The 13,392-nt window shown below is 38.6% G+C and overlaps 1 protein-coding gene across 13 annotated transcripts in view; it reads right to left on the bottom strand.

Annotated features, from left to right (window-relative positions):
• Positions 1 to 13,392, bottom strand: part of IFT81 (intraflagellar transport 81) — a 93,599-nt gene that overhangs the window by 45,240 nt on the left and 34,967 nt on the right. For 11 of the 13 annotated variants that reach the window (XM_063646728.1, XM_054443878.2, XM_063646732.1 and 8 more), the window contains one exon: positions 10,179 to 10,325. The exons of the other annotated variants lie outside the window; for them this stretch is intronic. In XM_063646728.1, the coding sequence (XP_063502798.1) occupies positions 10,179 to 10,325 (147 nt within the window). The remainder of the gene's footprint in view (positions 1 to 10,178; positions 10,326 to 13,392) is intronic. 13 annotated transcript variants of the gene reach the window in all.

Genomic DNA, 13,392 nt, shown 5'->3' with positions numbered 1-13,392 from the left:
TGAAAGAGCAGCTATCATTTTAGATGCTGAGATCAAATAAGATTAATACTTCACGGTTTATGCCAGCAGGTGCTGAGAGAGTACTTAGTTGTGTGAAACTCTAATCTTTATCTCTGCGTGCATTTGGGTTTTGTAATGGACTAATGCTTTATAGTGCTAGCTTCTGGCTTCAGGACCAATTTTAAAGACTCGGCTCCCTTGTGATCAAAATGGAAATTGACAGATGTTCTTTTTCCTTTTGCGTATTTACTATGTTTTACAACCTTTAACAGTAATGATCAGAATCTGGGCTAGCTTTTGTAATGGATAGGCAGTTTATTTCTCTAAGAATGTAACCATTTATAAATGCTTTTCGCTTATCAGGAACTCAAAAGAATTATTGGATTCCAGGCATCATTCTAGATATTTATGTGAAACAAGAATTACTGCTCCTGCTGCAAATTTTCTCCCTCAATATCTGGCATGACAATGATTTTCAAAGTAATTAGCTGTGAAGACTTGACAAGACTATCATATAATAAGCACTTTACATTGTTTAAGAACCACAAAGCCATTTTTTTTTTTTTTTCTGAGACGGAGTCTTGCTCTTGTCTCCCAGGCTGGAATGCAATGGCGCAATCTCGGGTCACTGCAACCTCCGCCTCCCAGGTTCAAGTGATTCTCTGGCCTCAGCGTCCTGAGTAGCTGAGATTACAGGCATGCCACCACAACCGGCGAATTTTTTTTTTTTTTTTTTTTTTTTTTTTGAGATGGAGTCTTGCTCTGTCGCCCAGGCTGGAGTGCAGTGGCGCGATCTTGGCTCACTGCAAGCCCCCGCCTCCCGGGTTCACGCCATTCTCCTGCCTCAGCCTCCCGAGTAGCTGGGACTATAGGCGTCCGCCACCATGCCCGGCTAATTTTTTTGTATTTTTAGTAGAGAGGGGGTTTCACCGTGTTAGCCAGGATGGTCTCGATCTCCTGACCTTGTGATCCGCCTGCCTCAGCCTCCCGAAGTGCTGGGATTACAGGCATGAGCCACCGTGCCCGGCCTAATTTTTGTATTTTTAGTGGAGACAGGGTTTCACCACGTTGGCCAGGCTGGTCTAGAACGCCTGACCTCAGGTGATCCTCCTGCCTCAGCCTCCCAAAGTGCTGAGATTACAGGCGTGAGCCACTGTGTCCGGCCAGAACCATTTTTTAAAATAAAAAAGCACTAGGAAACCTACAGAGAAATTAATACTACTTACCAAAGTTGAGTAAGTTAGAAAAAATAACTAGAATGAACACTTTTGTCTTCAAATCCTGCTAGTCCAACATCCATGCTATTTTCCATTTATTAATTAAATCACATCTTTGTCAGTTATTTCATCAAACGATGTATAAGCATAGACAACTACAGGAATTGGCCCAAGGGAGTTAGGCATGAGATGAGATAGAACCAACTGTTTAGGAGTGGCATGAATATACACAAAGCCCACAGTCTTTCTGCTCATTTGTCAGTGTCTTGTGCTCTATACAGAACTTCAGACTTGAAGAAAACCTGAAAAGGCCATCATGTCACGCTCCAATAAATTATTTGGATTCCCTGAAGTCTGGTCTCAGAATTGCTCTTTGTTTTAAGGCAAAAGAAAATGTTCAAAGCAGCCTTTGTTATCTGCTAAAATGACAGTCTTTTTAAATCACGCATCATAACTAGTGCCATATAAATACACTTACAAATACTATTCTAACCTTTTCTAACCTGTTTGTTAGTGGCACATTTTCAACTGTAAATTAGAAAATCTCACCAAGTCAAGCATAAGCAATGTAATTATCTACATATGGTAGTGGCTAGTTAACTGCTCAGTCTTTTAAGAGAGTCTGTAATAATCAATATGATATATGTGGGTAGAAATCTGTATTAAATGAAATTTGTGACACAGGAACATCCATCTGTGGAACACAGTTAATCACACCATCCAAGGTCTCTGTGCTTCTATTATAAATCAAATCACCACCACACAGCTGTTACTATCTCTAACGGGTGCTTCCACTGCTGTCCAAGCAGTTAATTCTCCAGAAAAAAAAAAATCCATGAAAACTTTTAAAATTTGGGGTTAAAAGTGTGGCATTACCTAGATTGCATGCATAATACACTACACTTCTATTACAGTGAACTGAGCCCAATTTATTTGATTCTGTTTTGTTCTTTCTCGGGAAATTTTAGGGGCCTCAGGTCCTGCTATGAACTCTAAAGAGTACAATGTGATTTGAAAGGTTCTAAAAATATCACAGGTTTGCCTGGGCTCACTTAGAAGGGTGGATGATTCAATTACAAGTGTCAAAATTTGATTCCTAATTTTTCAGGACCTGACAGCTGCAGCACATCTTGCCAGGATTCCCTTATCTTCATTGTGCTTCTCTTTGAAGTATTTAAAGAAGATTTCATAATCTTTCCAATTTAGCTCTAAGATTTGTCAGTAGCTGTAGAATGAATTGGCTGGCCCTTTCTAAAGCTGCTTATAAATATTATTTGACCAAGCATATTTTAAAAGTAGCTGTAACTACAAAACAGCTGAGCTTCTTGTGATGGTCAGGGGAGAAAACACAATGGACTATAATACACCCATACACCATAAACCAAGGATGACCTTTCATTGCATGAGTTCCAGTGGAAACTTAACCGGAGGTTCATTTGTTGCTATAAAAAAAATTCGGATCCCAAAGGCATGCATTCATCTGAATGACCACTCTGGGAAGGGTACTAGTACTGCATATCATTGGGACTGATTTTTTGTTTGCTCTTTCAAATTATGAAAGCAGAGAATCAGAGAGATCAAGGTGACTAAGATGGTAAAATCACTAGCTACTGGCACTACTTACAAGAGGCACATGTTCTATTCTTTGTCCTTCCAGTAAATGAGAGAAAGTCTTCAAGCTGAGATTGCTGCCTATGAAACAGCAAAAATCATGCCAAAAGAGGTAGCTGAAGGCTACCAGATTAAATGGCAAATTTAAGTTTCTCACCAGGTATTTAAAAAATAATACAGGCATGAACCACCATGCCTGGCATAATCAGATTTTTTAAGATTAAAAAACCTGGCCAGGCATGGTGGCTCACGCCTGTAATCCCAGCACTTTGGGAGGCTGAGGCGGGCGGATCACAAGGTCAGGAGATCGAGACCATCCTGGCTAACATGGTGAAACCCCGTCTCTACTAAAAATACAAAAAAATTAGCCGGGCATGGTGGCGGGCGCCTGTAGTCCCAGCTACTCGGGAGGCTGAGGCAGGAGAATGGCGTGAACCCGGGAGGCAGAGCTTGCAGTGAGCCAAGATCGCACCACTGCACTCCAGCCTGGGCAACAGAGCAAGACTCCATCTCAAAAAATAAATAAATAAAATAAATAAAGATTAAAAAACCCAACCCCAAATACTGATCCAATGTTCTTCTACTTAGTGCACACATTACTTCAAAAATGTCCCTTATCTGGGCTGGGTGAGGTGGCTCAAGCCTGTGATCCCAGGACTTTGGGAAGCCGAGGTGGGTGGATCACTTGAGGTCAGGAGTTCAAGACCAGCCTGGCTAACATGGTGAAACTCTGTCTGTACTAAACATACAAAAATTAGTCGGGCATGGTGGTGGGCACCTGTAATCCCAGCCACTTGGGAGGCTGAGGCATGAGAATCGCTTGAACCTAGGAGGCGGAGGTTGCAGTGAGCTGAGATCATGTCAGTGCACTCCAGCCTGAGTGACAGAGTGAGACTGTCAGTCTGCTCCATTACTGAAGAAAGCTCAAGTGGTAGACATTTTTCTCTAAAGTCAATCAAATATTTCATTCTAATCACCATTCATTGGTCCTAATTTGGCTTTCTCATAAACAAAAAAAAACACTAATCCATCTGTGTCAGGTGTCCCCAAGACCATCTCTAGATTCAGTGATTCACTGGGAGGACTCAAAGTATACAGTCATACTCTTAGCTATGATTTATTACACTGAATACCAAGCAAAATCAGCAGAGGGAAAAGGCACATGGGGTGAAGTTTGGAGGAAACCAGGTGCAAACTTCTAAAAGTTGTCTCCCACTGCAGTCACAGAGGGCATAATTAATTCCTTCAGTGATGAGTTGTAACAACACGCATGAAATGATCAGGGAGGCTCATTAGAGACTTAGTTCCCAAGGTTTTTACTAGGAGTTGATCTTCTAGACACATTCTGCCTAGCCTGTACCAAAATTCCAGAAAGAAGAAAGAAAGAGAGAGAGAGAGAGAGAAAGAGAGGAAGGAAGGAAGGAAGGAGAAGGAAGGAAAAGAAAGAAAGAGAAAGAAAGAGGCAAGCAAGCAGGAGCTCGACATAAAGCACACTCTTCATATACTTTAGGCAAGATGAGCCATTCTTATCAGTGAATGGCAGGAATCCATCCAAGAACCAAGTTCCCCCAGATGCCAGCCAAGGGCCAACTTTGCAAGCAGACCTTTCTAGGGATAGCAGTCTCAGGCCTGCATGTTAATTTTTTTCTGAACACCATCTTTTCCATAATCCTTTAACTATTTATTATGTCTTTCTTCAGTCTTTTATTCCTCAGTTAATACATAATCAATTCCCACTGTGTCTTTCTCTAGTCTTTTGTTTCAGTTAATATATAATCAATTATTGATATGAAAGTTTCCAGACTTTTTGTCCATTTTAGTCACCCTCATGTGGGACTCTGGCATGACTGTCTCTTAAAACATGAAGTCAAAAATATAAAATAATACTCCAGGCATAATCAGACCATAAATAGGATACTTTTTAAAAAATTAATGTAGTATAATTGTTTATGCATTTTTTAAAGCTGCGTTAGTAACAGATGATGTGTTGAATTGGCAAACAAAACTTGAATTCTACCACATTATATTTATTATAATCCCATTAACGGCATTTTGTTTAAGCACAGTGCCCCTATCTACCAAGATGATTCTGAATTATAATTCCATCATGTGTTTCAGGTTGACTATTTCTTCTAGCTTTCTGTCAAGTGCAAACTATTGATGACTCTACAGCCAGACTGCTAAATCCAACTGCTGGTTCTACTACTTACTAAATGGGGTGTCAGGCAAGTCAGCTTAAACCCTCTGCGTATCTCAGATCCTTTATCTGTAAAAACTGGGAATAGTAATTACAGCCAGGCGCAGGCTCACGCCTGTAATCCTAACACTTCAGGAGGCCGAAGTGGGAGGACTGTTTGAGGCCAGGAGTTTAAGACCAGCCTGGGAAACACAGTGAGACCACATCTCTACAAAACAAAACAAAAAAAAGAAAATTAGCTGGGCATGGTGGCTCGTGCCTGTAGTCCAAGCTTCTCAGGAGGCTGAGGTGAGAGGATCACTTGAGCCTAGGAGTTTCAGGCTGCAGTGAGCCATGATCACACCACTGCACTCCAGCCTGGGTGACAGAGTGAGATCCTGTCTCTGAAAAAAAAAAAAAAAAAAAAAGAAACCTAAATTAAAAAAAAAAAATTGTACTTACAGAATTGTACAATGACAAAAATGAGAATAATGTATATAAGAAGCCTAGTATGATATCTGGCACATTGTAATTGCCTAATTAAAAAATTATTATTTATCTAAAGTATTGATAATAATAAACAAATCAGGATAAAGGGCAAATCTCCATGGCATTTTTTGTGTGTACATTTCCTCAGAGACGACAGCAATCAAAATATTTTGAGACTATCAATTCAACCAGATTTATATTAAGATATACTTAAAATTCAATATAAAAACCTTTGAGATATAAAAACAGTAAAATATTCATTACTATTTATTTTCAGTTATGTTAGCAGGGTGTAATCTCTAAACTAAATGTAGTCATTTAATAGAGTGTAGTTTCTATCATCTTTCAAATACTGGTATGAAGAGAAAGAAATCAAGATTGACTAGATGGGTAGGAAAATGTATCTTTTATCACTGAGAAGATCATTTCAACTGTTCAAGCAATTTCTACTTATGTCAGAACTCTGGCAGAGTAAGAGATAAATACATGCCTGTGCTTATTCCTGTGTACTGCCTTACTTTATGAAAATAAAATGTTAAAATGATAAAGTACAATGGGGGGAAGTACTTCCAGAAACTTCGTCTTTTACTAATAAGGAAAACCAATGAAATACCAATAAAAAGGCCTAGTAAAGAAAAAATGTCTGTAGCATCTGCAATCAGAAGAGCTAAAACTCTTAGACAGTATGTAACATCTGGAATATTAACTTTAATGGCAGTAGGAAGCATCAAAATGTATACTTCACCACCAAACTAAAAACTGCTAATGGACCTCTAAAAAGAAAATGACAAAAGAATATAAATCACTGTATATGTCTAGAACTTGTTACATTTATGCTTATTAACACATTATGTTCCTAAATTTTTCCAAGATAAGATCAATCAAACAACTACATATGGACAATCAAGGAATAAAGTTTTACATCCAAACAAATGGCTGTCATATAATTTCTGGCAAATATACACTTCCAATTAATGATTGTTCACAGTGTAGTCCTCTGTAGAGTCAAATATGAATCCTAAAATTTACCCATTCTAATAGTGCCATCTCCAAGGCACTATTGGAACGGGTAAATTTTAGGATTCATATTTGATGGCAATAGTCTCTTACATGCTAACTGTGTGACTTTGGGCAAATTATTTCAATTTCTCTGTTTCTTAAGTTAAAAAATGGAGGTAATATTTACTTCAGAGGCTTTCTGAGAGGATGAATTAGGGTATATTGTGAGATAACATAAAATTTACCACTTAAACCATTTTTAAGTATACAGTTCTGCGGCTTTAAGTACATTCACGTTGCTGTTGTATAACCATTACTAAAGCTATATTTTTTAGGTGCTCAAGACTGAGCATGCAGTAACTGCTCAGAGAATGGCAGCTAAAATTATTCTCATTAGTGCTCTTATTCCATTTTAAATTTGTGTAAATTATTTATTCCTAAACAGAAACTATTTCATATTTATTTCCACTAAATTGCTCCCAGTCTGGGAAATACTAGTTTCAACTTTTAAGCTGTAAACTATATTTCTAGCTTTCAAATTCTTCTTCCAAGTGAATGACAAAAATATACAAATACTAAGAACTAACACACAGCATTTACTATGTGCCTAGTGCTGTTCTAAGCATGTTCAATTAATCCTCAAAATAATTCTAGGAGTTACATACTACAAACATTCACATTTTACAGCTGAGTATAAAGAGGGTAAGGAACTCGTCCAAGGTCATCCAGCTGGTAAGCGGCAAAACCAGGATTTGCACTCAAACAACCAAGTTCTAGAGCCACTCTTAAACACTCCACCATGCTGCCTCTGACACACATAGTTAACATACTACCCATGCGAATGATTACTTTCAGATGCCAGGTGTTATACGTTGACTGAGCCTTTGAGTTTCTCAGAAGCTTTAGCATCTATTATTTCATGTGCCTTTCCTAGAGATAATAAAGAGCAATCAGCCCCATTTTACAGTCAGAGAAGCCTCAGGGAGGTCAAGTAATTTCTTCAAGGTCAACAGACCTTAGAGAGGTCCTGGGTCTTAGCCTGGCCACTTACTAGCTGTGTGAAACTGCAATCTCCTCGAGCATCACTCAACTGTGAAAGGGAAATGATAACAACACCTTTTACAAGAAGTAAAAAAGTATCTGTTTGCAAAGTACCTGGAACAGAGCTTTGTATAAAAAGTGCTCAATAAATGTGAGTCCCCCTTTCCTCATTTTGCATGTGATTCCTGGCATAGTGTTCTTTCCAAACACCACGCCACTAATTATCAATACCTTCTCACCACCTGTTTAACAGATGGGGGGCAAAGGGCATGACTTTTTGGAGATTACTATGTGATATCAAACCAGAAACCTCAGTGAACCATGTGATACTAAATCAGATACCTCAGTGAATTATACCTCCAGCTGTATTATATAATTTTAAATATAAGAAACTTCTTCTCTTTTGTCCATATGGCCTATCACTTTATCATAGTAGAAAATAAAATTAGTATACCAAGATTTGTTCTTTATAAAATTATGCTTAATGTTCTCCGATACCTTCTGTTCTTTTAGGTAACTGCCAAATACCTTACTTGATTTGTTCTTTTCCAACCAGACATTGTTCAAAAATTAAGTTATCATTTCCAAATGATATCTTTTTCCCCTTAAAAAAAAGACTTTTTTTTTTTCCCTGTCATTAGATCCTTCTCCTATTCACCATGATTTCTCAAAAATAAAGGCTAATAACCTGGCACTACGTTTTTTCCCTCACATTTGCATAGAGGGAACATCTAACACTGAATTGTAAGTACTATTTATGCCAAATACGGCCATAACAATTAGTATTTCCTGTCATTTAGGCAGCATTTTCTTAAGAAAAGATAAAAATGCTAGGAGGTGGCATAGTCTCTTGTAAAGCGAAACTGCTGCATAATTAATCTTTTTTTTTTTTTCTGCAGACAGCAAAGATGTCATGAAGCATAACACTGTTGACTTCCAGATATCGTTTAAAACACTCCCATGTCTTAAACCAATTTGGAAGTGGATGTTAAAAGCCAAGGGAATTTTTCAATCACATGTTGACTTCCTGAATCTACCACTTCCCCAACAAGCTAAAAGGCACATTGGGAGGGTACAATCTGAAGTACCACAGAGAAAAGTGGTACTATGGGAGCAATTCATTTGTTTGGCACAGTGAAGGTTCACTGCCAATTTGTAACAGTATGGATTCAATAACTTTTCAAAGCCAAAAATGAGGTTTGGACAAGAGTAGCTTTCCACGATAGCTTTTGCTGAGATCTAGTAGCTAATACAAAATTTAAAAGCCTGTAAAAATTGGTAAAGTCCAAGCAATGTTTAGGAATTAAAATATGACCTATCACTTTATTTTGCTAAAAAAGCACTAAACTAAGATATTTGACTTCATTTATTCATTCATTCCTGGGCTAATTTTATGAAAAGAGGATGCAAAATTATATTTTTGGTGCTTGAGTTTAGCCATCTATAAAAAATATTATTTGTCCCACTAATCTTATGAATCTGACAGAAGGGTAAATGAAACAAAAGCTGTTAAAGCATTGTTCAAAATTTAAAGTATATAGCAATGTGAGATACAATTATATTTTTTTAAAGTTGTAAGCTTCTATGATGAGGTCATTTTAATCATGTCAGTCCCACCAGACAAGTATACATTACTGACAAAATAACTTAATGGTATTTTCTTAGCCCTTTATGGAAATGCATTTACCAACAAATATAGATTTTTGTATTATCTGTTTGCTACTAATGTTTTTCACTTTTATAATTTAATATTTATAAATAATTAAATCCAATATAAATTCACTTAATTAAGAAGTGAAAATTTGGGGCCGGGTGTGGTGGCTCACACCTGTAATCCCAGCACTCTGGGAGGCCGAGGTGGGCAGATCATGAGGTCAGGAGTTTGAGACCAGCCTGACCAACATGGTGAAACCCCGTCTCTACTAAAAATACAAAAATTAGCCAGGCCTGGTGGTGTCCACCTGTAATCCCAGCTACTCAGGAGGCTGAGGTAGGAGAATCACTTGAACCCAAAAGGCAGAGGTTGCAGGGAGCCAAGATCGCGCCACTGCACTCTAGCCTGGGTGATGGAGCAAGACTCCATCTCAAAAAAAACAGTGAAAATTTGGAATATAATATCTCGTAAAATCATTAACATATCTGCCATTTTACATCAAGAAATTCTCAGTATGGCCAGGTGTGGTGGCTCACGCCTGTAATCCCAGCACTTTGGGAGGCCAAGGTAGGCAGATCACCCAAGGTTGGGAGTTCAAGACCAGCCTGGCCAACATGGTAAAACCCTGTCTCTACTAAAAATACAAAAATTAGCTGGGCATGGTGGCAGGCACCTGTAATCCCAGCTATGTGGGAGGCTGAGACAGAAGAATCACTTGAACCTGGTAGGCAAAGGTTGCAGTGAGCAGAGATCCTGCCATTGCACCCCAGCCTGGGTGACAAGAGTGAAACTCCATCTCAAAAAGAAAAAAAAAGAAAAAGAAAAAAATAATCTCAGTATTATTGCAAAAAGACTATTCAGTTTTAAATATGTTTTATAAAATAAGATTAACTTCCCAATATTAACATTCACACTAAGAAAGTCAAACACACTAATAGTTTCACATAAAAACAATACTCATACCCTTGTCCCATGAGATGGCTCAGCTTACCTCATCTCCCTTTAAAACTTCAGTACCATCGAATTCACGGGTCTGATTTCTCTTTACTGATGCTTCTCTCTCTAGGCTGGCTAACTTCTCCTTGGTCTCCTGAAGTTCCTCAGCTTTGGCTTCTTTTTTACGGGAAATGATAGATGCCTGATTGAGCATTAAATATGAATGTATAATAAGATATACAATCAACTTTCTATTATCTTGTGAAATTATCTATTTTTTAGATTTTACCAAGTTATATTTTCAATATCAACTTGGCCTCTCCTAACCAATACTCCTTGCCCTACTAGTCATCATCACCAATTATATTGAATATGAACATACAATGTATATTAAATACCAACCTACAAACACTTTGGAAGACAAAGCTCTGAAAATGTAAGACATATCAGCAGAGAAACAAAAATGTGCTAATAAGAAAAATATTAGGCCAGGCGCGGTGGCTCAAACCTGTAATCTCAGCACTTTGGGAGGCCGAGGCAGGCGGATCATGAGGTCAGGAGTTCGAGACCAGCCTGACCAACATGGTGAAACCCTATCTCTACTAGAAATACAAAAATTAGCTGGGTGTGGTGGTGTGTGCCTGTAATCCCAGCTACTCAGGAGGCTAAGGCAGGAGAATCGCTTGAACCCGGGAGGTGGAGGTTGCAGTGAGCCGAGATCACGCCACTGCACTCCAGCCTGGGTGACAGAGAAAGACTCTGTCTCGGAAAAAAAAAAAAAAAAAGAAAAATATTAAAGTCTTCTCAAATAACACTCAAATGCTAATGAAAATACATCTTAGTTCAAGTCAATAGAAGGTAACACCAAGTCTACCGTATTTTTACATGGTGGGTTTCCCTTTATTGGAAGAAAAAAAAATGCTTTTCTCTCAAAACTACAACACGGGTCATCTTACTAAATTCAATATCCATACTTTTAAAATGAAATGTTAAAACATCTGTCATATTTGGGCCATTCTAATAAATAAAATGCAGTTTCAAAATCAAACATCTGACTCACCAGAATTAGGCAAATGTTTACAAAATGCAAATGGCTACTCTTAGCAGCATTTTATATTAGCTAGTAACTCTTGGGAGATTTCCTTAAATGAACCATAGCTGTACTAGTTTAAGAAAAACATTAGTCAAACTGTCTTAAGAGAAATGATACAAATAATTTTTCAAGCAAATTTGACAGGAGAGCGAAATCTCTAGCACAAATCCTCAAAAAAATTCTATTGTCCTTTTTTTAAGAAAATGAAAAGACAGGTGATCATGAAGGAATGTTTTACTCCATAGAACTATTCTAGCTTAAAAAATGAAGGAGGCTGGGTGCAGTGGCTTACATCTGTAATCCCAGCACTTTGGGAGGCCAAGGTGGGAGAATCACTTGAGCCCAGGAGTTCAAGACCAGCCTAGGCAACATAGTGAGATCCTGACTCTACAAAAAAAATAAAATAAAAAAAAAATAGCTGGGTGTTGTGATGCACACCTGTGGTCCCAGCTACTTGGCAGGCTGAGATAGGAGGATCACTTGAACTTAAGAGGTTGAGGCTGTAGTGAGCTATGATCATGCCACTACACTCCAGCCTGGGTGACAGAGACCCTGTCTCAAAGAAAAAAAAAAAAAGTGGGTCAGGCGTGGTGGCTCACACCTGTAATCCCAGCACTTTGGGAGGCTAAGGTGGGTGGATTACCTGAGGTCAGGAGTTCAAGACCAGCCTGGCCAACACAGTGAAACGCTGTTTCTATTAAAAATACAAAAAAATACACCAAGCCAGTCATGGTGGCGTGTACCTGTAGTCCTAGACACTTGAGAGGCTGAGGCAGGAGAATTCCTTGAACCTGGGAGGCGGAGGCTGCAGTGAGCCGAGATTGTACCACTGCCCTCCAGCCTGGGTGACAGAGTGAGACTCCATCTCAAAAGGAAAAAAAAAAAAAAAAGTGGTGAAGAAGGAATGATAGAATACCAGACTCTATAAGAATTGATAGTATACTTCAATAATAAAATAAATAACATGATAAAATAAATATAAACTTCATCCCCAAACCAGGGTCTTATTTAATAGGGAAATATGAGGGTATTTCCCACTAAACTCAGAAACAAGAAAAAAATGCCCACTACCTTTACTATAGTTTAATTACTGTATTGAAAGTATTAGCTAATAGACATGAGAAAGCAATTAGAAGCATAAAAATTTGAAAGGAAAAATTGGAATTTGCATGTTTATATAATTATGCTTCCAAAAGATCAAAATAGAAAACCTACAGAAACCAAATCAATAGCTTTCATAGACAAAATCAGTCGGAAGACATAAGGAAAGAAAAGCCCTCATTTATAAAAGCAAAAATGAAAGTAAATATGTGTGATGGTTACTATTAGGTGTCAACTTGACTGGATTGAGGGATGCCTAGGTGGCTGGTGAAGCATTTTTTCTGGGTGTGTCTGTGAGGGTATTGCCAGAGGAGACTGACATTTGAGTCAGTGGACTGGAAGACAAAGACCCACTCTCAATGTGGTGGGCACCATCCAATCAGCTTCCAGTGCTGCTAGAACAAGGCAGGGGGAGGAAGGTAGGATAGCTTTGCTCGCTGAGTCTACTGGCTCTCTTTCTTCCTCCCATGTTGGATGCTTCCTCTCCTCCTGTCCTTGGACAACAGACTCCAGGTTTTTCAGCTTTTGGGACTTACACCAACAGCTTCCTGGGGCTTTAGGCCTTTCGGCTGCAGGCTGAAGGCTGCACTGTCGTCTTCCTTGGTTTTGAGGCTTTTGGCCTTGGACTGAGCCGCTACTGGATTTTCTCTTTCTCCAGCTTGCAGATGGTCTATCATGAGACTTTGCCTTGTAATTGTGTGAGCCAATTCTCCATAATAAATTCCCTTTTATATATACCTATATCCTATTACTTCTGACTAACCAATAGGATATATGGTTGATTAGGATAACCCTGACTAATACAATAGGTAGGCATAAATTTTACAAAAAGAGTTTCGAAACCGTTTGAGGAGGCGAGATTCTGAGAAGGTGGTGGAGTAGTAAGCACCTGAAATCTGTCTCCTCACCTAGTGAACAGTTTCTCTGGTGTTCCAAAATAATTACATCACACAGATTCTACCAGTGTAATTGATGGAATACTGAGTGCTTGCAACATCCAGTGGAAAGCTTGGACAGTAAAGTGAGGCTAATTTCAATCAATTTCAGCCCTTAGCACAATAGCAGGTCCCATCCC

The sequence above is a fragment of the Pongo pygmaeus genome, chromosome 10, assembly GCF_028885625.2.
Source record: "Pongo pygmaeus isolate AG05252 chromosome 10, NHGRI_mPonPyg2-v2.0_pri, whole genome shotgun sequence".
Classification (NCBI taxonomy): domain Eukaryota; kingdom Metazoa; phylum Chordata; class Mammalia; order Primates; family Hominidae; genus Pongo; species Pongo pygmaeus.
This window is presented reverse-complemented; position numbering and strand designations above follow the sequence as displayed.